Below are 26,626 nucleotides of genomic sequence, written 5' to 3' on the forward strand. Positions count from 1 at the left end.
TGAGTCTTTGGTTGATCAGTATTGTATTTCTATATCTGTTTTCATGAGAAGCCACTTTGAAGATATCAGTATGTAATACAACAACCATTGTTAATTCCCTACCACTTTGTTTGTAACTCCGTATTGTCTGTACTGTTCTTTTGCTATGTTGTAAAATGTTGTCTGTCTGTTAATGTTTTCCTTCATTTATTTTTAAAATAAAAAAAAATGTATAAACTAAAAGCCAAAATTTGCCACCTGTCTCACAGCCCCTGAAGCAAAATAATGTCTGAATTGTTCATTTCAATCACGTTTCAAGAGAGATAGTACTGGGGCATGTTCTTATATCATTTTGTATAGTTTGCCCTTGAGATTAGGCTCCAAGTCTCCTGTGCGAGCTGGCACGACAATCCCTTTGAAGGGTGACCTTTTCTCCTCCTTTACCTTCTCCTTTTCCTTTCTTCTTCCCCTCCTTCTGCTTTATAACTTCATTAATTCTTTGTTATTGCTACCTGAATGTCTCAAAAAATATACCTGAATCTTTTGTCTCCACCTTTTTCTTTTGGTGAATCCTCTAGAGTTTAATTGCTTGCTGGTCATTTAAGAACAAGAAACCGTAGCATCTTGTAACATCATGATGACAATATTCTTTTCTAAAGTGAACTGAGGTAGCTTCAAAATCGAGAGGAGTTTTTAGTGAAATATTTCCAGGATTTAACATAGACACAGAGAGAATGATAAGGACGGTGACTGCTGATGTGATTGTTGTTGTAAGTACTCTCAGTTCAGTGAAAGGAAAAAAGAACAGTCTCAAATTAGCCAAAGAAAACCTCTAGACAAGATTTGAAAGTCTCAAGATCTCTACAATGGTCTTTAAAGAAAACTTCAACTTCTTCAGGCTGAAAAGACTGGATTAAAAATCAGATCCCGAGTTAGAGTTTGAGTATCAAAATTATAGGAAAGCTCCACTTCACGGCACCATTTAGCCTTCATGAAAAAGAGAAAACACTTAACAGGATAAAATTAGGACCCTCAGACTTAGATTTGGGATACCTATGTGGCTTATGCTTCGTTTATATAGGACAATTATTTCCTTGCCCTGTGTTCTGGCTTAGATGAATGTTCTGTAAAGTTCCAGGTGTTGAAAATTTGTTCTGAGGTAAGCACTATTAGGAGGTAGTGGAACCTTTAAGAAATTGCCTCTAGTGGGGTATCTTTAGGTCACTGATGACATATTTCAAAAAGGAATGCTGCACCTCAGTCTCTTTTTGTTTGTTCCTGGGCAACATGTGAATGATTTGTGCTGTTATGTAATCCCATTGTGATGTATTCCCTTCATCGAGACCCATACAAATGATGTTGGAACTTGAACCTCCAAAATGGCGAGCTAAATAAATTTTTCCCTTTTATAAAGTTCATTGGTTCAGGTATGCCATGGTAGTAATGTAAAGCTGCCTAGTACTCCTTAAGACCATGCAGACGCCTCTTCTAAGGTAGGTACTTCAAAACATTCATGCCTTCCTCGTTTATTTTTTCCTTTCCTGTGACTTCATGACCATTAGCTGTGTTCAAAACCAAGTATGATCCAACTGAGGAAAGATTGACTATGTTTTAAGGAAAGAAAGATTATTCATTAAAGGAACAACAGAAACTGGCTAATACATCCATGTAGAAACCAGAATGTGTTTACAACTGAAGGCTGGGAATACTGAACCAGAACTAGAAGTGTGTATGGAGTACAGGACATACAAGCTGAAGATTCATTCGAAAAGTCAAACAAATTCACATCTAAACATATGAATGTCTGCATCCAGATCTGATAGTCTATGGAGTTACAGAGCTCTCTAAAAATATCTTCCTTCCAAAAAAAGAAAAAGTATACAAACTAAGAATAACTTCACATTAATTAATACTTAAATAATAAAACATAATCATGATGTTTAATAAATTAAATCTACAAGGTATAAAACATCTTGAGGTATATTCAGTAGGCATTTAACACAGTATATTTGCTTCATTTCTTTCTTTCTTTCTTTCTTTCTTTCTTTCTTTTTTTTTTTTTTTGGTACTGGGAATCAAATTCATGACCTTGCACTTGCCAGACAGGCTCTGTGCTGCTGAGCTACATCCCCAGCTTGCTTCATTTCTTTTGAAAAGGAAAATATAAGAAATGCTGTACTTTAAAATATATACACATATATATTTACATATATATACATATATGTATATGTACATATATGTATTATACTTACCCTTACTTGACCCACAAAGGCATTAACTTCTTCCTCTACCACAGATAAATTTCTAGGCAGATAGGGATCAAACACTGGAGCATTGTCATTGACATCTGTTACCACCACATTTACTGTGGCAGTTGAGGTCTTGAAGAAAAAAAAAAAAAAGATTAAATGTGAGTGGAGCTATTTTTGTTTCAAATTCTGTTTTGTGGTCATGTTCGCATTTTACTATATGAAAAGTGTCTCTTTTATATCCATATACTTTTATTACAAAAGAGAAAAGATGGAGGAGGCAAAGCAGCATGTGATATTCCTGTCTCAAAAACAAACAGGAAAAGCAAATGATGATGCTAAAGAGCAAGCAGTTTGAAAATGTCAAGTAGTTCTTGGGGGCTTACTTTTGAGAACATGATTTTACTTTTATCTCCTTCACATTTTATGGGTGGGAAGCTTTCATTTATATACATATATACCACTTTGTAACATAAATGTACTAAACTTGTACCTTTTACATTTATATTTTTCAACACTGAAAAATAAAACAAACACTGTATGAAATAGCATGGCATATAAATATTTTCAACTAAGTTAATGCTACCAGTATTATTTTAGCAATTTTTAAGGGTTATATCCAAACAAAGAAAGTGAATGCCTTTCACTTGTGAAATTATTACCTTATGACTATACAGCTTACGGGAATTCTAATCAGGTAAACCTACTTATATATGACATTAACTAAAAGATAAAAACACTTATTCTGCGGCAACCGTAAAATATACAGATCAATGACTTGGATATAACCAAGCATCAAGGAAACTGCCAAGAGAAATTTGTTCAACTTTTATATAAAAAAAATAAACAAGAAAAACAGACTCAAGTTCTCCTGATGAATAGGTAATTTACAGAGAGATTTAAAAAGCTGAGCGTAAAGAACTGAGTAAGGGTGGGTGATTCTTATGAGGTCTGAAGAAGTCATGGCCTATGGGGTCAAAATTTTCCTATCTGCCAAGAAAGAAAGGTTGGCATAGGCATCTCATGTTTTCTGTGGAGTTCACTGAAATTCTGAACTATATGAATATCTGAATGATGGTGCCCGACAAAACAACCAGGCTTGACTCAGATTTAAACCCGACATTCAAGCCCTACTTAGATGAAGGAGAAACCCTGTTACTGTAACGGACACCAAAGCAAATTCTCTTTAAAGCAATATAACTTTACTCCAACTCTGTGTTTTTTTCATACAAAATAGTAGTCATCAAAAGATTACCATGCAGAACAGGGAAGTGTTGGGTACTGGTAATTAATTATTTCGTTATCTGTGTAAAACAGTGGGCTTCTGCTTTGAAAATTCACAAAGCCATTCCTGTTGATATCTAACATTTAAAATTTAATTAATATTTTATTTAAAGATATGTATAATGATCATCTAAAGAGCATTATATAGCCAAATTCTAGAAACAACCCAAATATCCACCAATAGTAGATATTTATATGGTGTTTGCTACATGCAATGAGACATACAGGACCACGACATTAAAGTACTGCCAACCACATGAATGAATTTCATTAATATAAGTTTGAATCAAAGAATTCTTTTTTTTTTTTTTTTTTGGCTTTTTGAGACAGGGTCTTGCTATGCAGTTCAGGATAGCACTGAGCTCACTTTGTAGCCCAGTCTTGAACTCACAATGATCCTCCTGCTTCATGCTGGTATTGCAGGTGTGCAGCACCAGACCCGGCCTTGAATCAAAGAATTCAGACACAAAATAGTGCAAACTATAACTTTCCATTTATATAAATTAAAAAACATATATTCATGATCTGTATATAGTGATATAAGTCAGCACAGGGTCCCTTTAGGGAGGAAAACAGATCAGGACTATGATATCATAAGGCTGGACATTTGCAATGCTGATTATTTTGGTTTATTGTAATGACTAGTGGTTATGTACATGTGTTCATTCCGTTAATTCATTAAGACATATGATTATAATTTTTGGATTCTGATTAAGTGATATATTTTTCATCAAATTCTTTAATTTTAGTGACATGTACATATAAACATCTATGTGCTTATACATGTATTCTAAATACATACATAAAGAAATTCAAATGCCAGCTGACTAGATGGAATACAGGTATTGTATTTCCCTGTTGTAACATTTATGTATTTCCAAGTATTCTTTAGGAAAGATACATTGCTTTTATAAAAAAAAAAAAAAATTTTAACCGATGTTATTTCTTTAAAACTCGTGTCAGAATTTAAACCAGTAACAAAAGCAAAGCTCTGTTTTTACAGTTGCAGCAGTTCCCAGTCTGCCTGAGGGTGAACAAAACATTAAAATGGACAGCCTGAGGCTAAAATCTTAGTGACCAAGAAGAGACTGCTGGCTTGCTGTAAACCACCTGACCTTCTCTATGCCTGTGTATTCAGATTTCCCCATCAATCCACTGTACTTTTTTAGAAATCATTTTAATCTCATAATTTCTCATTCTTGATTCTAGGGAGCACTACCTTTTCAGACAATTTTGCATCCACTATCAGAATATGACCCATGCTTGGGTGATGTAGCAGAAAACTGCACACAAAGTAAACCACAAAGTTAATTAAGAAGTCCATATTTTATACTAATAAGAGATAATATTTATGGACCATTTAGGCATATTTCTTAGTGAATTTTACATGAAATGAAAAAATCTGTATCTTTCGTAAAAATGTAGTCATAAACATACACAGAATAATTTTTGGTTTATGTACTTCTGAAAACATTTGAAGACCACTTGAATTAGAATCAATTGAATAATCAATAAAAAGTGCATATTTCTGAAATAATGTTAAATCTATTGACTCTATTGTTTGGCACCTATAGAAATACTTACAGATTGAGGGTCTGAAATGTAAATTGATGTAAATTGTTTGAGATGGGTTCAAGAGAATGGTGGCAATGTTGCAGTGCAGCTCTGTGGCCCATGGTATATTTATGCCACATATCAAGTATAGATTTTCAGTTTCTAAATTTATAATTAAGGGGCTGGAGATATAGCTCAGCTGCATAAGCGCCTGCCTGGCAAGTGCAAGGTCCTGAGTTCAATTCCCAGTACCAAAATATATATATATATAATTAAATGAAGATAAAAGACTATAGGTCATCTAACAAATTGGCAGAACAATTTTAGAAATAATTTTGTATTATGTCAATTAAAGACATCATGTTAATAAACCTAAAATAAAGCTATCTACTTTCTATCAAGAAAATTTGGTTGTTGATTATCTTTTCAAAAATTATATCCCCTTCCAATTCCACTAACTGAAGATAATTATATGTTAGTGTTAAATATGGTAAGTTATTACAGGACATAATTTTATTTCAGCTTTGAATACTATAAACAATTACTGTAAATAACTGCATTTCAGTATTAAATATTGTAAATGATCATTTTTGCAATCACTGCAAACTTTAATTTTGTCTTAACTTTTGTTTTGTTTTAAATCAAGGGTGTATCCTCAAAATATAAATTATGCTTTCAGTGCAGTTAGACATTTCTATTGTAATAGGTAGTTTGATTGCACATTTGTTTTCATCAGCTCTGAAATGAAGAAACAGATTAGGATATTTGGTTTAGTTTAGCATGAAAATACAAGATAAAAATTCATAGCCAAAGACAACAATGTGCATTCATCTAAACCAAGCATGTTTTCACTTCATAAGAACACATGTTAGTTATTTTATGATCTTCCTTTCTTTTAAATTATGGATTTTTTGAGACAACCAAGCAAATTTCTTAAATTAATAGAAATTTGTTTGGCATAAAAAGTAGTTAAGATTGAAAATGTATTCATCCTGTAATTGCTAGAGATAAAAGTGTGATGAGGATTCTCTATTAATGTGAGTCTAAATGGAAATGTATTCTCATAAACTTACAATAAAAATACAGAATGAAATGATGTACTTGCCCATTGATATTTGTCAGTGTGGAAATGGATGTAAATAATTTGTATAAACAGATAATATTCTAAAAAGTACTATTTTGATTAGAATATAAAATTTTATGTCATGGTATTAATTGATAAGAGACTAAATTTCACATGGTATAGTCACCCTTCGTACAAATGGATATTAGAACATACTGATTTAGAAAATAATACACATAGAAGTATTCTGTTACATACATAGTGTATAGACTTATACACTGTGTGTATTATCAGAATATCAAGAAAGGTAAAGAACCAAAATAACAGTGAAACAGAATTATGCCACCAAAGTTTCTGACATAAAAAAGAATTTTTAATTAACTTACCTTGCCAATTTCATCAGTGTTTATTTGCATTACTAAATGTTGATAGCAAATGTGCTTTGATTGATATATAATTTAGATAGTATGTTACCTCAATAAATAAATAAATTAAGAATTTGCAAGAATTGCAAGAATTCATTACATGGGCTAAATGAAAATTTGCTGCACCTTAGTCAGCTTATTTAGGGTTCGCATTTTCTGCCAGTCACGCTGTTCCAATCACTAAGCAACACAAAAGCAATCTCAAAGCAACAGGTGACTACACTGTAAAGTTTAGAGAAATAAGGAGCCTGGGAATTCTGTTTGCCAGAACAGGTACGCCTGCTCAGTGAATCTGCCATTTCTGAACTCTCGCCCGATTTGTAAAAAAATGACTTTGAACTTCATCTTTAGTATCTCTTCTACTACTAATTTTTATAGTATTAAAAATTTTTAAACAACACTTCACTCATTTGAAATTTAACAAACATATACACATGTGAGGAACCTAAATAAATTAAACTCATAGAGGTAATTAAAGATATAAAGAAAACATTACTAGTTAAGTTGCTAATTAAAATGCAACTTCTATCAAGGATATCAACATAATATATAATTCTGTTCTTATTGATTATCATCTTATCAATAATTAAATTACAATAACTTCTTATTTAGAGTACTTTCTTTGATATATTAATTAGAAATTCAAATTAATCAAGTTGAACAGTATGCATATTCATCTCTATTTACTAATTGGGAAATGATAAATGCATTGTCATGTTATTTAGTTTGAATTCAGAATTGCAAAACTAATGTAATAATTGTGGAATGCTTTTTAGAATTGTATTCTGGTTTATTTTACTAATGTGATTTCTTCTTGTTTCCTGCATGTGTGTCACAAATGACAGAACTTCCTTCTCTTTAAAAGACTGAATTTTATGGTATTACTATGCCTATGTATATTCATATGCAGCCTGTTCTTTAACCAGGCATTAATGGATGGACACTTGGCTTCTTTTCACATCTTAGCTATTGTGAAAATGCTGCAATGAATGAACACGGAGTTGTAGCTATCTCTTTGAAAACTCGTTTCAGACTCTGTGGATAGTAGGCTCAGGTCTGGTATTTTCCCATTTAGTTTTTGAGGAAATGCAGTACTCTTTTCCATATGATAGCAATAATGTACACTCCAACCAGTAATGCACAAGTTCTATGTTCTCTCAACATCCTCATCAATATTTGTTATCATTCAAGTTTTTGATAATCTCTATCCTAGGAGGTGTAAGGTAGATTATCTCACTGTGGTTGTCAGTTGTATTTCCCTGATGATTAGGGATGCTGATTTTTTTTTTTTTTTTCATGTATCTGAAATCCAAAATGGTCAAAGTAGAGAAATACAGACTAGAACTGTGACACTCAAAAGCTGCAGAAAGGTAGTGAGTAAGGAAAGTGGAGCTTTTGATCAAGTTGTAACATTTCAGCAAGACAGGAAGAAGAAAAGGTGTGATCTACCCCACAGAATGGTGACTACATTTAGCAATAATTCATTATATATGTAAAACATTTCTAAAGATTAGATTTCAAATATTCTTGACATAAAGCTTGCTAAGAATGAGAAGTGATGGCTGTGCTAATGAGTTTGATTTAGCCAATCTATAAATTTAACAAGGTGATGTTTTAGACAAAACACATAAACACATGCAATGCTATTATTATTTTGAAATGCTGAGAATAGAACCCAGGTTCTTGCTAGACAAGTGTTCTGCAATTGAGCTCTGTACCCAGTCCTACAATATTCTTTCACTTATTAAATAAAGATTAAATGTAAAATAAAATAAGTTTTATTTATTTATTTATGCATTTATTTATTTATTGGTGCCAGGAATCGAACTGAGGACCTTGCACTTGCCAGGCAGGCACTTGCACTTCTGGGCTGTATTCCCAGCCCCTAAATGTTAAAATAAATATTTAAGTTTAAGCAATTAATTAAATGTAATTCTGAACTTTATACAATGTGACATAAACAATAGTTTCCTAGTGATTTATATTTTTATAGTACACTTTACTTTAGAAGCCCAATATGGTACAACTTCCTTTCTAAAACTTAACTTTTAAAGATGAGTTTAGGGGCTGGGGATTTAGCTCAGCGGCAAAGCACCTGCCTGGCAAGCGCAAGGTCGTGAGTTCGGTTCCCGGTACCGGAGAAAAACCAAAAATAAATAAATAAATAAAGATGAGTTTAAAAGCTTATCTTCAAACTTCTGAAGTAGTTTGAAAGTCAAGAGACAAAAATCTTAACGTGGTGTGATATGGAGGATAAATTAGAGCAAAACTTGAAAACATGAAACCTGCTTTCTCTGCTGATATTCAATGTCTGAGAAAATGAGGGAAGGAAATCAGCAACTTAATTTTCTGTGTTATTTTATATCATTTCTACAATTGATTAGGCACCAAGTTGTGCACACTTAACCTTGTAAGTAAGCCTTGGGATATGAAGTGAAGTAATAGCTGCTTAATAATACAATTTTCATTTCCTTGAGTAAATAGCTAGCTGTGGAATTACTAGAATATTATTAGAGAGTGTGCTTAACTCTGAGACGATAAGAACGGTGTGATGTTCAATAATGTAATGAGTCTTTTAAAACCTTTTTTCTCATTAATCAACTTAATGGATACTTTAAAAGAGAGTGTTAACATCAAAATTTAATAAACAACTTTGGAGTTATTGCATAAAAGGAAGTGTTCTCATTTTGTAGTTAATACAAAATTTTAAAAGTTTTGTCTTTTAGACAGTTGATTTTGTCTTGAAATGTTTTAAAATTATAGGCAGAAAATAATTTCTTCATGCATAGCTATTTGTTCTGTGTACTACCATTTGTACGTGATAACTGAAGTTCATTAGCTTAAGTTACTTATGTGATCACAAGTTATTTGACCAGAGACACTTGATCTCTGTAGGAATCAAATGAGAGCTATTTCCATTTTTTTACTAAGAAAGCAAAAATTAGCATCAGAGAAATGGTAACAGTTTATTTCACTCACTTTTTTTTTTCTTTTGTACCAGGAATCAAACTCAGGGCCTGGAGCTTGCCAGGCAAGCTCTGTCCCCTGAGCTGCATCCCCGGCCCAGTTACTCAGGTTTTATTGAACAAGAAAGATTTTTTTTTATTATTTTCAAAGTGTGTTTGCCTTTTTATAAACTTCCAGATGAACTAAACTTTCAGAGAAATAATATTCTCTGATATCTCAATACAAAGGTAGGAATATTATTGAATATGAGATGTTAAATAGGGTAATTTTTGCTATCGTTAATATGGATTTTTTGTTTCTTTTTGGAGATTGGACCCAGACCCTCATATATATTAAGCATTCACTATATCTGACCTATTCCTACCGTGGTTAATTGCTTAGAAAATATTCCAGGACTGTGGATATAAAGGCTTACATTTACATGAGGGAGAGGCAGAAACCTCTCTTCTAGAAAGCATGTCGCTTTAAAGTCAGAAAAATATCTATTATGTTTACCCAAAGGGCAAATCATCATGGGTGTGCAAGGAAGGATTTGGAGTGTTTACAAATAACTTTTTTATTTTAAAATAATTTCATTATTCTTTTTTAAATAAATTAATTTCTAATCCCTCATAAACAGAAAACAATTGCATGGAATATTGACAATATTTTTCTTTTGTCTTTTTGAGACAGGGTCTCACTATGCAGTCCAGAATGGTCTTGAGCTCTCTTTGTAGCCCAGGCTGATCTCAAACTCTCAATGATCCTCCTGCCTCAGCCTCCCAAGTGCAGGGATTACAGGCGTGCGCTACCACACCTGGCAATATTGACAATTTTACTGCAAGAAATTAAAAAAAAAAAAAATAAAGCACTTTTGCACACAAAGTTCCTCTTTGAATATAAATGTTTATTAGTAAACCTAAATTTATTTCAATAAAAATGGGTATTTTAAAGTTTGGGATAATTAGGATATACAGTATTGGCTTTGATAACTTTTTTTATTTAGGTCACTCTAATAAGGAAAAAATATATATTCTCAGCTACAGGCACACTATTTAGATAATATATCAGTACACATACTATTTAGATGATATTAAGCAAAAATATTTTTATCCGTAACCAAAGTCAGTAGCTATAAAGTCAAGAACCAAGATAGCCTTATGCAGATAATAAAGCTTTTTAAAAAATTTTTTTACTATAAAGAGAGTAGTATATGAGAAACAAACAAGCAAAAAAATAGAACAGTAGCAGCATACCAGTAACAAGAACATAAATAAATCAAAGCAAGTACATTCCAAGTGATACGGGGTCTCAAGACAAAATAATATCAAGCAGCTGTGGTTGTTACATTACATATCGCTATCCTCAACTACATAAAACTTTTTTCACAAGCAAGAGAAGACATCTTTCTACCACTAAGCTGAGCTGTCTTATAGAAAATGCCTTTCAGAAAGACAGAAAGAGACACTTCTTTTTAAAGGCATATGGGGAGGCAAAGGCAGCCAGAGGCACAGGAGGTTGAGTGCAAAGGACTTCTTCTTGAGCCAGTTCAGTTTGTATTGTAAGAAAAGAGCTACTACAGGGATACAGGGACATGTTAGGAAAGAGGGAGATATGCAATGGAGAAATAAGATAAATTCTCGGGTAAAGGTGAGGATTGCATTCTCATACATCCTCAGCTAAGGCATCATATAGGCCCAGACAGTCATTCAGACTAAAACCACTGTATCGTCATGTGATTTGGGTGAGTTTTGCTTATTGTTCTACAATGGATTTCAAATTCTTTCCAGACAGCAGTGCTGACTTGGCACACAAACACTTGACTAAAAGAAAATGGTGAAAACAAAGCCAACAAACCAACAAAAAACTAGCTCATGGACTGGAAAGAGTAATAAAACAGTCACCGATAATTGACCTACAATACTCAGAACTGACGATGTGCTGGTTGTGAACATGTTTGTGAACTGGTCTGAAGAACTTAGACAACAGACTGTAAAACATTCCGGTAGCCGGGGGAACCGGCTCAGGGTCAGACTGCTTGCTTAGCGTGCATACGGCACAGTGATCGATTGTCAGCACTAAAAACAAAGCAAAGCAGTTCTAAAGAGTAAATAATTTATTAATTCTGAAAACGTCTTTTGATTCAGAGGAAATATAATTTATCTTGTCAAGAATTATGGATGCGTGTACAATATTGAGATCATTATGATCACTCAGGATACTAAGTGATACAAATACTTGTGGAGCTAATCAAAATTTGTTTCATAAGTGTTTAAGTATTTTTAATCACAAAATCTATCACCACCTCTGCCTCTGCAAAAGACTTGCTAAAGAGGTGCAGCTCAGTAGAACTGTGAGAACACAGCTCATAGCGCCACTGCATGGACAGAATGGACACTTGCTAAAGGAGATTTCCCGTACCATGTAAGTTGGACAAGAATGCTGATCACAGACATCTGTTCTGTTAGTCAAAGGCTTTGTATGTGCATTTATTAAAAGACCCTTTTGGAGAAAAGAGCATTTCTGCTAATTATAATTTGTTTCAGGTGAAAACAAATTCAATTCATGATAGCAACACACGTCTAGAGTTCAAGATAAGAAAATTTTACATTTCTTTAATATTATACTTTCTCACAGAGCGTACTTACCCCATCTGGCCTGCCATCTGAAGCTGTGACAATCAGAATGTAGCGATCCGTGCTTTCCCTGTCCAAGGCTTTCCCCAAGGTTAGAATCCCTGTACTAGCGCCACAGAAAGAAACAAACAAATAAGACACAGAGAGTTATTATGTTACAATAGGTCTTACTTAGTGAAATATTTTAGTAGTTTTTTTCCCTCTAGGTAATTATACTTTGAGTATTTAAAATGTATAAGACTCGCATTCAAATTGAAAACTGAAAAAGGTATTTTAGTCTGTCAACCTTCTTAGTAATAAAGATAAGTTGCAAAACTGAATAAGGTAACTAAGATTATTCTCTAGGTTCTTCAAAAATAACAAGCAAAACACAATATGCTTAAGTTATTCTAGGAAAAAAAGAAGCATACATATTTTATGATTATTTCAAAAGTAAATAAAACCATTATTTTGTAGAAGTCTCACAATATTTTGAGTCAAGTATCGTTTCTTATAAATAATTATTAACTTTTCATTCATTGTCACATATATTCAGTACGCAAATGAAAGTCACTAAAATTCTATCATTAAAAAATTCTATGGATAAAACTTTATTTTCCCTTCTTAATTTCAAAACAGTGGAAGCTACTTATAAAATTATAAAATACAGAGAATTTTTAATATTTTTGAGATTATGGTTTTTATTGAAATATTTATTTTTAATAACCATGTTTAAATACATACTTGTTCACTGAAGAGGATTCAGGCAATTTTACATTCTACTAAGATATGAATAACATTAATTTAGCTTGTAGTATATAAATATAAACTGTGTATACATTAACAACATTGTCATTTTGTCATTTTTCAAAAAATGAGATATGAATACCCTTTGGATAGATTCTAATAAATAGAATATTTTACTACAATACTTCCTTTTTCACTGTCCTGAATGCATTCTAATTATTTAACGTTTTATTATCCAATATAAGTTTTCATAATAAGTTGGTCATTTACATTGCTCTCTTAAGCAAGTTCAGATTGTTTCTTATATTTTACTGTCTGACATTACACATGAAATTTTCATGAAACCCTAAAAAGCACTTACTCTGATGGAAAGTTTACCTTAAGATAATAATACATTAACATATTTATCACGTATAAAACCAAATTTGGTTTTGATTAGTAAAATGGTTTCATTTTACTCTAAGTGCTTTCATTCTCAGAGCACAATTTAAACCCCACGCCATAAATGAGTACAGAGAATTACAGGTAATGAATCAGTCAGAATCACAGTCATTCCATTCATTTTATTTTGTGTTCTTGTTGACTTAAGACTGCAAAAAGAGCTCTAATATGTGACATGTCCATGAAAAACTGACTTTGCACTTTGTACATCTTAAAATTTTGGTCAAAATAACTGGAAACAATTTTCCAGGGTATATTCAACATAACCAGGTTTCTATTAGTTTCCTACCCTAGAGATGGTTCATATAACCTCATTCTACAGTGACATTCAAAAAGTTAAGACAATTACTGCTTCTAAGATTTTCTTGCAAGTAACTTAAGAAACAGGAAACCTGAAAACCTAACCATAATCTAATTAAAGAGAAAAATTACCATCTTTCTTCTTGCCCTCTGTTTAAAGTATCTATTTCTATATTCCTTCTTCCACATTAAATTAGAAAATTACTAGGCATTCATACAGCGGTTCTACTCAGGGTCATATTTTCTATGAACAGCTAATTTTTCATGATCTAGTTATTATTATTGAGATAGTTCATTGCTTAAAATGTTATATATTTTCTGATCCAATGTTGTAGGCAGTTGAGTAGGTGAACAAGGTATTACAAAGTTAGAAAACAATTTGTAGTGACTTTGGTATTTATAACTGAATAGATATTTTATGAGCACACATGACCATATTCTCAGGAAATTCCTGAAATAACTTGCAAGGATTCTTTCTAACAAGTACTTCGAGGCTATTAGGCTGAGTATATTAGACTATATTTAGGGATGCAAAAAACTTTGCAAGTTTTCCTAGTAACAATACATAAGCCTCGTTTCTGAAGAAACATCATTAATAGTGCTATTTCAGTTCCTGAGAACTGAAAGTATATTACACAGAAAGGGGGTTGTGAGTGTGGAAAAGTGCTTTCAAGAGATACTGTCAGCACAAAGACTCCAAAAAATTGAAATAAGAAAGGTAAAGTTAGATAAAATATGGTGGAACTCTGAAAAACAAAAAGTTCACAGAAACTAAAACTCAAAATGAAGAAAAAGTAAACTTAAAATGGGAGAAAAGCTCAAAGGCATTTTTATTTGCTTTGCCTAACCGTCTCTTATAAACAATGGTTGGCATTCACCATATGACACCCTGGTCACTGTTTCTGAAGAGGACACAATTATACTTATTTACAAAGAATTGTGATGCTCTAATCTAACATGCCTTAACTACCTACAGAAATAACACATAGCACCATATTTCTTTCACTGAGTTTACAACTCAGTTATTCAAGGTAGAAAAACAATTAGCATTCTTAAAAAACATTGTCTGAGAAGGAACAAGCTACAGCCTCTTAGGCAAAAGATGAAAGTTACAGTATATAGTAGGGTGTCAGATCTTAGTATGGAAGCCTTGGAAGAGAGTATTTAGGAAATTGGGGCATTCAATAGTGCATGTAACTGATAACAGTAAGTAGAGAATCAAAAACTATACCCATACATCTATGGTCAAATGATTTTCAACAGAGATGTCCAAATTATCAAGAGGAAAAGAATATTCCTTACAATAACTTGTGCCATGACTACTGAATTTTCAATTGACATACAAAAAATGTTATAATATACACAGTATAGTCATACTTCATTCAGAGATTAAGTCAAAATAGGTCAACAACCAAAATCAAAGAAATGAAAAAAACACAACAAAAGTCCTCTTACATAGACACATAGCAGTGATATTTAATTTGCCAATAGATTTTTATATACATTAACAAATGCAGAAAGAAGCAAAGTGAAATTGTATGGATATGATTTTATGAAAATTATAATAATTTTGTGATTGGGGCTGGGGATTTAGCTCAGCAGCACAGCACCTGCCTGGCAAGCGCAAGGTCTTGAGTTTGACTCCTGGTACCAGATAAAACCAAAAAAAAAAAAAAAAAAAAAAAAAAAATAATAATTTTGTGATCAAAGGACATTATCAATAAAGTGTAAAACATACAGTTCAGCAAAGAAAATATTTGCAAACCATATATCCAATAAGCATCTCATTTCCAAAACAAAGGAAACTTTCAATAGCCATACACAATTTGATAAAAAATTAGGCCAAGGACTTCAACAGACTTTTTTCTAAAGATGATACATCACTGATCAAAATGAACATTAAAAGACATTCAAAATTTCCAGTATGCATCAAACTCATGCAAATTAAAGCTACAGTTAAATATCGTGTCGTATCCACTGGTTTAGCATAAACATTAATTTTACAGGTCTTTTATCACTTGTAGATTTTTTATCTACATTAATTAGAATTGAGGGATGGCATCTTAAATGTGTTTCATCTTAGATGTGTTTGAAACACACCTTGCCTTACAAGATTCCCTGCGAATGAACAGCCTAGTGCTAAGTTATTCTTTGTGAAAATGTCCTTGTCACAAATAGCTGACAACTCTAAAGTTGTCTAATTAATCCCAGGTTACGTCTCCAAATAAAATGTTTCCATGTCAGTGGATTTTACTCAGTAAAAATGTTTAAAATAAATAAATAAATAGTCTCCTGGGCAAGATTTCTGTGTTCAGAATTATTCTTCCAGGTCTCATGAATATTCATAAGGAAAAAATAAAATAAAACTACAAGCAGCAAAAACCCTTTGATTAGGAGTCTGTTGTTTTGTTAACAGTACATTGTTTAAACAAGAAAAGGGAAAATCAATTTATAAATCACTTTATTTTAAACTTACGTTTCTGAAAGATTAAAAACTCGCTGAGGGTCCCCGTTCTCAATGGCATATGTTATCGGGTCTCCCTCTCGATCTACTGCCTTTGGAGAGAAAACATAATGTAATTATCAAGGAATTTATAAACTTTTGAAGCCAATAGCATAGTATATTCTATATTCTCAGTTCAGATTAAAATATGGTCTAAGCTGCACATGGTTGCACACACCTGTAATCTCAGAATTTGGGAGGCCAAAGCAGGAGGACTGCCGTGACTTTGCAGCCAACCTAGGCTACACAGTGAATTCAAGGCCCATTTAACTAAACGGTGAGACTCTGTCTCAAAAAATAATATAAAATAAGATTGAATGTTAAAATGAGGGTTAAAGAATGTAGCATTTCTGAAAGTACATGAAATCTGAAAGCGAACATTCAGTAATTATTCCTAAAGTTTTCTCATGGAATTTAATTTAAATAGCTTAATTATTCTATTTTACATGAGTATATCTTTACAGTTTATAGCAATGTGTGAAAAGATGCACAAATAAAGTATCAAGAAATGGTTTAGTGCTTTACTGTTGGCCTAAAAGATATTAAGATATTATTTCAGTCATGAATTCATTCTGAATAAGGTATGTCAAGGTACACAGACAAATATCTGGTACAGTGCAAGCTTTCTACGAATATTAAATTTGGTCAATGTTTTCTTTCGTTCCACACTGAAGCAAGGGAAGACAAATCTCACTGCATCAGATGTTAAGTTCTGGGTTTCTCTGGCCCAGTATAAAAATGTACACCCAGCTTTGTGGCACTGGAGTCCAGTGTTTGACTTCAAGAGTGCTTAATAATTTCCTTTTTAAATGAGCCACTAAATCTCCTTAAGGAAGTTATTTACATAAAAAGAAATTGTGGGTGATATCTGACAGACTGAAAGGGATTTGTTAAACATGATCTTAGGGAGAAAGGAAATAATCAAAACAGAGTAGGTGGATTTTATTTAAGTTCCAGGACAGAGAGATACAAGCTTCTCCATGATTGGTGTTACCTGGTGTTGTTAAGCTATGAAAGATTCCTTTTAGTGACTGGATGATAACTGCCCCAGGTAATCATGTCCCAGTAGTAAATCTATACCCATTTGGGCAGGGAGACACTGTTTACACTGGGAGGTTAGATGGTGTTGATCTGGATTACAGGAGCCCTGGTCAAGGACCATCCCTGTCAGCTGTCACATGGATTGATGGCCAGAGGCCTTTAAGACCCCAAAGATTTGGGGACAGTTAAATAATAAAAGTGAAGTTAATCACAAACTATTAGATATTTCTATGTATCAGTTTCTACGACAAAACAAAGCATTGGAAGATTATTTAATCTGGGCCATGCAAAAGTGCCTCCTCTGTGAAATATTTCCTTCACATGGCTCCTATGGCACCATATTCTCCCAAACTATGCTGAAGAACTGACCACGTGCTTTTGTTTTCTTTCACTGACTTATCTTCATTTATCAGATTTTTCTGGGTTCGATTACCTCAAAGGTTGTTCCTTGGTCTTCATAGAGTTTGTCCCTTCATCTGAGAGTGTATATTTAATGTCATTGTTAGGCTGAAGATGCTCTTATATCTCTAAGCCAGTCCTTTCGTCTGAATTTCAAATTTAAAGTCAAGTACCTATTGAATACCTCAGTAGATGAAGAATATCCAATATGGTAAATAATTTAATATTAATTATTAAAACTCCCAAATCTTGCTCTTTCTCCAACCCTACCCAAATCAAAAAACAAACAAACAAAATTACAAACAACAAGTTGTCGATTTCATGGCTTTATCACCTCAGTAAATAGCTGCAGCTCCATCCTTTGACTTTCTCGGCCTCATTTTGGGTTTGACCATTTATTTTCTTTCCTCAGTCCAGCCAGCAGTGAATTTTATTGGATCTATCTAAAAAAATACAGCTCTCCCCAGCTGTGTTTAAACTTTTTTCCTACTTGCACTTTCCTCATGGGCTGCAGTAACAACCTTTCTAGCAGATCTGCTTTTTCTCTTGTATTCCTGCCTTCTTACTAAAGTCAGTTTTTCATCAAGAGGACATCTTTTCTATTTATTTTCTAGTTTAGAGCTCTTTAAACACACACTCACTCACAGAAAGAGAGAAAGACACAGAGAGAGAGAGAGAGAGATGGAGATAGAGACAGAGACAGAAGACAGAGAGACAGAAAGAGAGGGAGAGATAGAATAAAATAGTAAAATACAAAGAATAATGAACTATGGAATTTTTTCCTTTACACTATTGTATCTAATATTATTGTTGTATTAGCTTTTCAAACTCCATCTGGAAAAGAAACATGTAGAATAACATTAAAACCAGCTCTGATAAGCATAATCATTAGTATATGTCATAAACCAGGTTCAAGGTAATCTACACTCATGAAGGTAAAATACAGTACCTCTGTATGAATAGAGGATACGGTTCAAAAGGTATTGTTTGAGATTTTAGTCTGCTTTTCCAACTGAGGGCCCAAAGAAAATGTGATATCTCTCTAAAGAAATGCACTTTCTTAGAAAAGATGTCTTTTTATAAGTGATACTGTTCTAAGTACTTACTCTCTTTATAAACATCAGCTAAAGACCATTTTCCAAAAGCCAGTGACAAACCTAGACAAAGCAGTAATAAAATAACCACTGGATTCAGACAATGATGACTAACTGAAACCAAGCAATACTTAGATGACTAGTATTTTACCAAAATAGTCATATTTCAATGGTGAGGGCTCCGCAGAAGAAAGGAACAGCCAAAGAGCCCTTCAAAGATTCAGATCATACAATCAAAACATAGCATTATTTCAAACAGAAGCAGCAGTCCAACACTGATAATCTGGATATGTCCAAGGATTTTGCCAACAATAGCTAATCGCCTGCTCAATTATCTGGGAAGAAAGGAAGATAGGTCACTACTATACTTCATATTCAAACCAAATGAAACTTTCACTTACACCTAATTCTAAACTTTCACAGTTTATTACACTAGTTATAACAGGAATAAAGGTAGAAGATAAAAACAATTAATATATTCATTTATTTAATGAGACTGTCAGTAGATTCTTAATATTTCCTCTTTGTTTTCTCTTTTTAGTAAAGAAAGATAAAATGGAACTATAAATAAAGACATGATAGCTTTTCAAAGAAACAAAACTATGCTATATTTAAAGCATATATTTTAATCTCTAAAACATTTAAGTAAAATAGTTTTATTTTTTATTAGTATTTTCTTGATCTATTGTTCCAGGAACTATAAGCTTTCTTTTTATACTTTGGCATGTAATTTCTTTCTTTACAGTCAATTTATTGTGTTATGTTTTCATGAAGGTCAGAGGGAATAGATTCTGAAACAAGATACCTTTGTGTAAACAAATATAAATACAGACAAATTTTGACTCTCTTAAAGTGTAAGAGCTACTCTAATATGTAATATTTCCATGGGTTGAAGGCACAATAAATGTTGTGTAATTTTATTTATATATCATTATTTTGTTTTGTTACTGAATCCAATATTTAAGACACCTTGAAAAACTTCTTCAGATTCTTTTCTCTATTTAAATATGTCAGGGTTTTAAGGATTATGTGAATATCTTGTCTCATTCACTGTGTTGTGAGATTGTGACCATAAAAATTTTTGAAGACCCAGGATTTAGAAGAAAATATTTATTTGATTGTTTTCTCCTTTTATTCTACCAATAAATCCCTTATTGTTTCTGGGTCTGCAACAGTGGTATCGCAATTATGGAGTATTCATAATTTTTCAGTAAAACACCTAACGGAGAGTAGTGTGACCTATATCAACATTCTAAAATGTATTCATTACACTCATTAGTGCTTGAATTAAAAATATATACCTTTAATTGCTGATAAACAAAGGGGAGAAATACTGAATCAACACAATCATTGGAAATATCAAGGGAAGCAATAATTCTTCAGAAATTACAATTTGAAAATTTTAAAGTATTTTGAGTCCAAACATCCATTTCTTTCTTTCTTTCTGGTTTTTTTTTTTTTTTTTTGGTCTTTTCTGGTACCAGGAATGGAACTCACGACCTCGCACTTGCTAGGCAGGCGCTGTGCCACCGAGTTAAATCCCCAGCCCCTCAAACATCCATTTCAAAATAACTGCTTTTTATATCTCAGGAAGTGTTTTAAAATTGTTCATACTTCATCATATTTAAGCGTCACACTAACTTTATTAGTGTGTAAGTACAAATTGCAGATGGCTCTATACTCCTGTTTCTGCCAGTATTTTCATTAGCATTCTTTACAAGCTACTTAACTGGGAGAAATATCTTATTTTTTAATCTATATAAAGTAGTATTTTTTTCATTTTGGAAAGGAAATGATAGTATTATTCAGTATTTTTCAGAATATATGAGAAATTTCTTCTTGATGAAAAGAAAATTCCTATATGTTTTCAATAAAGTCAAACCTGATCTGTCTTCAAGTTGTGAAAAAAAGTATGGCAGAAGTTTTCCTTATTGGGCTCAGCATGAAGAACGCTGGGAGGCTCCGGAGCCAGCTGCCAGGATTCCAGCCCTGGGTGAACCGTCGATGCTATTAGGCACAGCACCTGTTACGGAGCTCATCTAATAGGACTCCAAAGGTTTCATGGATTCCTAAGCTGGAGTCTGGGACCGGGACTGGAACAGGACTTCTATTCTCATCAACCGATTCATTCAACAGTGGTTATTTATAGCTGATAAGAGGTGGAGCTCAGCTGCAGGACAGGTCACGTGTTCTCTCTGTCTCTGTCCCTTCCTCCCTCCCTCCCTCTGTCTCTTTCTGCCTTTCTCTGTGTCTGCTTCTGTCTCTCTGTCTCTGTCTCTGTCTCGACCCTACCCTGGCCTGCCATGGGTTTAACATCTTTGCTCCACTATGACTCTCTGCAATACCATGGCACCAGCTGCCCATGAATTGAAATTTCTAAAACTCTGAAGCAAAATAAATTTTTCCTCATTTAATGTACATACATTATGTATGTGGTCCCAACACGGATATACTAGCTGAGTGCAACATGAAGAAAGCTATAATACTTTATAGATTTATAACTATTTTTCTAACTCAATAAATATATTTTGAACTTCTACAGTATGTTAAACACTGAAGCTTAGCAGTGAACAGCACAGACAACAATCTTGCCCTGGTACAGCTTACATTGTAGTTCGGGGAGAGCATAATCAGAATTAATATTCTTTCGAGATATATAGTTAGATGTATATTTTTTTCACTTCCTTAAATGTGAAATTTTGGCATTGCTTGAAAAAACTGACTGTAAATCATGTGGTGAAGAACATTCAAGGCAAAGGGCACAGCTGATGAAAAGTCCATGGGGCAGAAACCCGCACAGCGAGCTTGAGGACTAGTAAGGAGGTTAGCATGGATTGTAATACTGAATGATGCTTGCTTTGGTTACTTAGCAAGTAAAGGAATTTACCTATTGGTTTGATAATGTATGTTTAGCATTGTGTTTAAGACGAAGTAAGTCTTTCTTTTAACTAAAGAATAAATACTACCTTTAAAAATCAAAGTTACTAAATATTGTTGAATTTGAATCATCAGTTTTTCAGAATGAATAGAAACACACAGGTCTTTAATGCTGGCAAAGAAATTTCTCAGACACTGGAATAAAAGGAAAGTTTGAAAAAGAAAACAAATCTTTCCTAAACTAATACTCTGTTCATTTTAAAGATGAACACAGCCATCAAATACCATCTGGTAGAGTGCAGTTTATGCACACTGAATGATTCTCCACATTTCAAAGGACATTAAGACAAAGTACCAGCCCTTAGGGATTCTAGAACAGATAAAAAACAGTAGATTTAGATGATCTTTTCTTTTCTTACTTAGACAAACAAGTTCTGATTTATGTTATTAAACCACTTGAGAACACAAAATGAAATTTTTAGCTCAAGACAGCAGTTTTTTCCAAAATTAAATGTGTGTATGTCTCTGTGTGTGTACTCTTGGCTTTAAAATGTCTATTTTAAAATTAAATATAGTACTTATGAATAAAATTTCAGTATGAATGAAGATATATATTGTGTTAATATCAAAAAGTAGCATTTTATAATTTATGGTTCTTATATAAAATTTCCTCTTCAAAAAAGATCAAGTTAAAAAAGTCAGCTTATTCAATATCCCAGAAACAGAAAATAAATATGTCTTCGCAAAAATGAAATATAGCTAAATATAGAAGGACAAAGTATAAATGTGCTCAATGTATGGCCCAAATTGGACTTGACTCCCCCAGCTCCCAAAGTGCTTGCCAGCTGAAACGCTACTCTCAGCAGAGAACTCAGCTCAGCTCCAGGCCTAGTTCCCTTTACACAAGCCTGGTGGTCTCGGCTCCTCTCTACCCCATGTGTTACATTCAAGACACAAGATTGTTGAAAATAACACATGAGAAGGCCGCCATTCTCGTACTTCTCTTCCTCCAATATTGGTGTTTATTAACGATCTCTTGCCTAGGAAGCCAAATGAAATACTTTAGGCAACAGAAGCACAGCAGAGTCTCGGCTGACTGCATTTGAAATGAATAGTGCTTAAAAACAAGTTTATGTTTATCTAGAAATAAAGAGCACTTGCAAGCGAGTAGTATTTACTTTTCTTACCTGAAGAAATTTCTGTAAATCAGTAAAGCCTGAAAAGAAAACTGCTGAGACTTTGGACAGATCTAGGAACAGTCTGTGAGAAGTCTAGTCTCAAAATTTTTGTTGTACAAAATTGATATTGGGGGGGCACAAAGAAATTAAATCCACTCTCATGTGGAGAATTCTCATTTGATATAAGATGGAAAGAACAACCAAGAAAATATATTTAAAAGTAACAAAAATATTTAAAATAACCCATTCAAATGGTGATACTCGCAGTATTTGTCCCTTGAAATACATTAGGCACTAAATGTACCTCATCTAATATAATACTTAAAATAATTTTGTCTGGTGATAACTATAGTTCCTAGTTTTTAGTTGGTAAAATGATAAAAAATGTAAAGAATCTGCCAAAGTGTAAAAACTATTAAATACAGAAGGTTTTATGGTTTGTGTCTGGAAGTTCCCCCAAAGCCTCACATGGTCATGGGGCAGTGGGCTTTTCAGAGGCGGCTGATTCTAGAGTTTGTGACCGATTCATGGTCCAGTGCTAGGGTCATGGTTGTGAGTGCTATACTCACCTTAGGGAGTGTAGCCTGCATACAATATAAGGGACAGAAAGACTCTTCTCTCTCCCCCTCTTCCACTGGTTGCTTTTGCTGTTTTCTACTACCATGAACTGTTGCCCTCTGCCACACTGCCCTGCAGTGGAGCCAGCTGATTATGGACTGAAACCTCTTTTTACTGTGAGCTAAGTAAACCTTTCCTCCCTTCACTTGTGGTGTTGCATTTTTTGTCTCAGAAACTAGAGAAGAGTAACAAAGGCAGAAGGGTAATTCAAACTCTATGCTTTATGGAACTAATTCTTTATCATAAGCAAAGCCTCCAATATTCTAATTTTTCCAACCACTTTCTTGCTTGAAGCAAAACCACGCTCTCCATGATAGCACAATTTTCTTATAGCTCCAAAGTAGCTTTCTTATTCCTCACTGTTATTTCCAGATCATCCTTCTGAAGATTCCTTAGCCATGGCCCATATTCCATAACCATGACACTGTATCATTTGCTACTCTTCCTGGTTAATGTCTTTATTCTTCAATATTTTCCATCCTTTCCATTTTTTGCTCATTGCCTGTAACTGTCAACCTGCTCTAACCTCAAGGTTTTAATGCTTAAATGCTCAAGAATTCAGATTTGTATTTCTAGTCCACGCATGTTCACCAAGCTTCCACCCAACCACGTACTCAATTGCCTCAAGTTGGACATTGTCTCGCTAATGTCAGGCTACGATAGAGTACTAGTTTTTCACATTTCTGGAGGCTAGAAAGTCAATAATGAAGGCACCGATAGAGCTAGTATCTGCTAGGGGCACCTTTTCTGGTTTGTAGACAGCTCTCTACCCATTGTGCATGCACTTGGAAGAAAGCAGATGTCTGTGGTTTCTTCATCCCCTATGAAAGAACAAATGTTATTGAGGAAGAGTTCATCCTGACCAAAGTACCTTCTATAGGTCCAGCTCTAAATATTTAACCTTCACCTAGGAATCTCCGTGGAACAGGAGCATTCACTCTACTACAAATATCACAAAGGCATTTCAGACTGAATATACCTAAAGCTCTGGAGAATTACTCTTCTCCAAGACATCTTTTTATTTTTGTTAAAAGTAACTCAATCTTTTCAGTTGCTCAGACTATAGATTAATAGCTATTTGAAAATAACATTACTCTCTTGTGTGAGTGAAGCTGGTGTGACAGGGGAAAACATAGAGACGAAAAGGACCTCTTGCCTTTATTTTCTCTTAAAATTATCACTGAATTTTGTGTGTGTATAACTTTTAAGAGATGTGCAAAGAGACAATTAATTAATTTCTTCAGTTTCTTAACTTTTTAAATAAAAATATTTGGTTTATTTCTTGTATCTAAAGTAGTTTTCTCAGATGCAAATTAACTAATTCTGGCAATTAAATATAGAAACACCATAGCAGCTTCTCAAGATCAATTGGGCCTCCTATTGTTGTTAGAAAACTGACACATTAGCTGTTTACTGAGTGTAACTTAATAGCACAGTTCTTTCCTTTCTATTTATCAAAATTTCTAGGTAATTATAGCATTTGTATACTTAAACTTTAATCAACAAGAGCTGTCAGTATGCGAAGCAATAAACAGCTTTAAGATATGCCATAAACTGGTTTATTTAAATACAGCACAGTCAGAATCATTCATTGCCAAGTTACTAAATGTAGTATTAATTACTGCTGTGAAAATACTAGCAACTGGGGCTGGGGATTTAGCTCAGCGGCACAGCACCTGCCTGGCAAGTGCAAGGTCATAAGTTCGAATCCTGGTACCGGGAGAAAAACAAAAAAACAACAAACAAACAAAAAAAGAAAATACTAGCAGCTATTACATAGCAAATATTTCACATTCAATCAAGAAATCAAATTAATCCTTTATTCATGTTCTTTAAAAAGAGCAGAATGGTTTAAATTCTGGTCAATTAAAAAGGAAACAGAAAACAACAAAAAAACCTCTGTGTCAACCAAGTTTAGATATTGTAAGTTTTCTTGAATCATACAATGGTCTTGCATGAAGTAAACAAAATGTCTGATTTTCACCTATAGTCATAAATTCTCCATAGGACGCCTGTCTCCAAAAAGGAATAAATAATAGTAGGTTTATTTCCATATATATATATATATATATATATATATATATATATATATAAGCATTATCTAGAAAGCTGGAAACATAAGTTTAAATAAGATATAACAATAATTTTAAAACATAGCAGCAAATAGGGAATGTCTATTTGAATACATTTGGTCCAGATCTCTAAAATATAGATGCATCAGTTATATGATATGTAATTCCCTTGTACATTAGTTGTCTATAAATTCCATTAAAGATAAAGTCCTTGTATTCTATCTCATTTCTCGGGTTACTTTTTTCCTATAAACCCAGATTTTCAGTATGGTTCTACAGTACTGACTAGATATTCTTTGCTGTGAGGCTGTCCTATACATTTTCTTAGCAGCCTACTTGACCTCCACCACTATTGTCAGTAAGATTTGTTTTGCAACAAACAAAAATAACTAGAGATATAGCCAGATGTCTCCAAGAGGACATAACTAAAGCTGGCTGAGAATCATTCATTTAAATCAATTTTAAAATAATTCCTCTGTCATCCAGTCCAATTAAAAACAAAACAAAACACTGAGTTCTTGAAATTGAGACCATCCAATGAAATCTAGAACATATGTTCCCTACAATAACAGCTATTGTAACTAATTATATGTTACTATTTTTCTATTATAAAAAAAATTTAAAAATGATAAAATACCGACAACATAATAATAATAACATAGACAAAAGCAAAGCAAAAACAATAAAAATGATATGTGGTTTCAAAAACACATTCAGTTTTCAGTGTTTTCTGTAGATCTCTTGCTTTGCTGATTTGGGTTTCTAGGGAGGTAGAGACAGAAGGTCTATTTAATGTCTAATGGATTACTTCCAATGCCTTGTACAACATTCACATTTCAAGTCACCAATGTGTAAATTGCAGAATCTATTGGTGGAGTGAAAACATCATTTTATTTAATATAAATTTAGGAGACTCGGGAATAGGAAACCAAGGGTTATAGTTCAGGAACTCTCAAGCATGAAAGCCTAAAAGCTTAAAGAATACACCATTACTGATTAAGTATTTAGGTTGAAGTTATTTGAGTGCCCAGAACAGAGTTTTATGTTTTATGGTTTGAAAATGATTTAAATTTAATAGGAAATATAGTAAAATTGCAAACTTTTCCAAACACTCTAACCACTGATGCCGCATGGTTTACTTGTGATCTTAACATATGTTGTGCTGCTGACAGCAGTTTTAGGGACTGCCACTGCGAGTTACAGAAATCACTTCAGGATTGGCTGGATATGCTCTGGGATTT

The 26,626-nt window shown here is 33.3% G+C and overlaps 1 protein-coding gene across 1 annotated transcript in view; it reads right to left on the reverse strand.

Moving 5' to 3' along the window:
• Nucleotides 1-26,626, reverse strand: part of Pcdh15 (protocadherin-related 15) — a 759,655-nt gene that overhangs the window by 215,285 nt on the left and 517,744 nt on the right. The window contains exons 17-19 of the mRNA XM_013514752.1: nt 16,080-16,159; nt 12,149-12,242; nt 2,232-2,360 (exon numbers count right to left, since the gene is read on the reverse strand). Of these exons, the coding sequence (XP_013370206.1) occupies nt 2,232-2,360; nt 12,149-12,242; nt 16,080-16,159 (303 nt within the window). The remainder of the gene's footprint in view (nt 1-2,231; nt 2,361-12,148; nt 12,243-16,079; nt 16,160-26,626) is intronic.

The sequence above is a fragment of the Chinchilla lanigera genome, unplaced genomic scaffold (assembly GCF_000276665.1).
Source record: "Chinchilla lanigera isolate Chin_1 unplaced genomic scaffold, ChiLan1.0 scaffold00024, whole genome shotgun sequence".
NCBI lineage: Eukaryota > Metazoa > Chordata > Mammalia > Rodentia > Chinchillidae > Chinchilla > Chinchilla lanigera.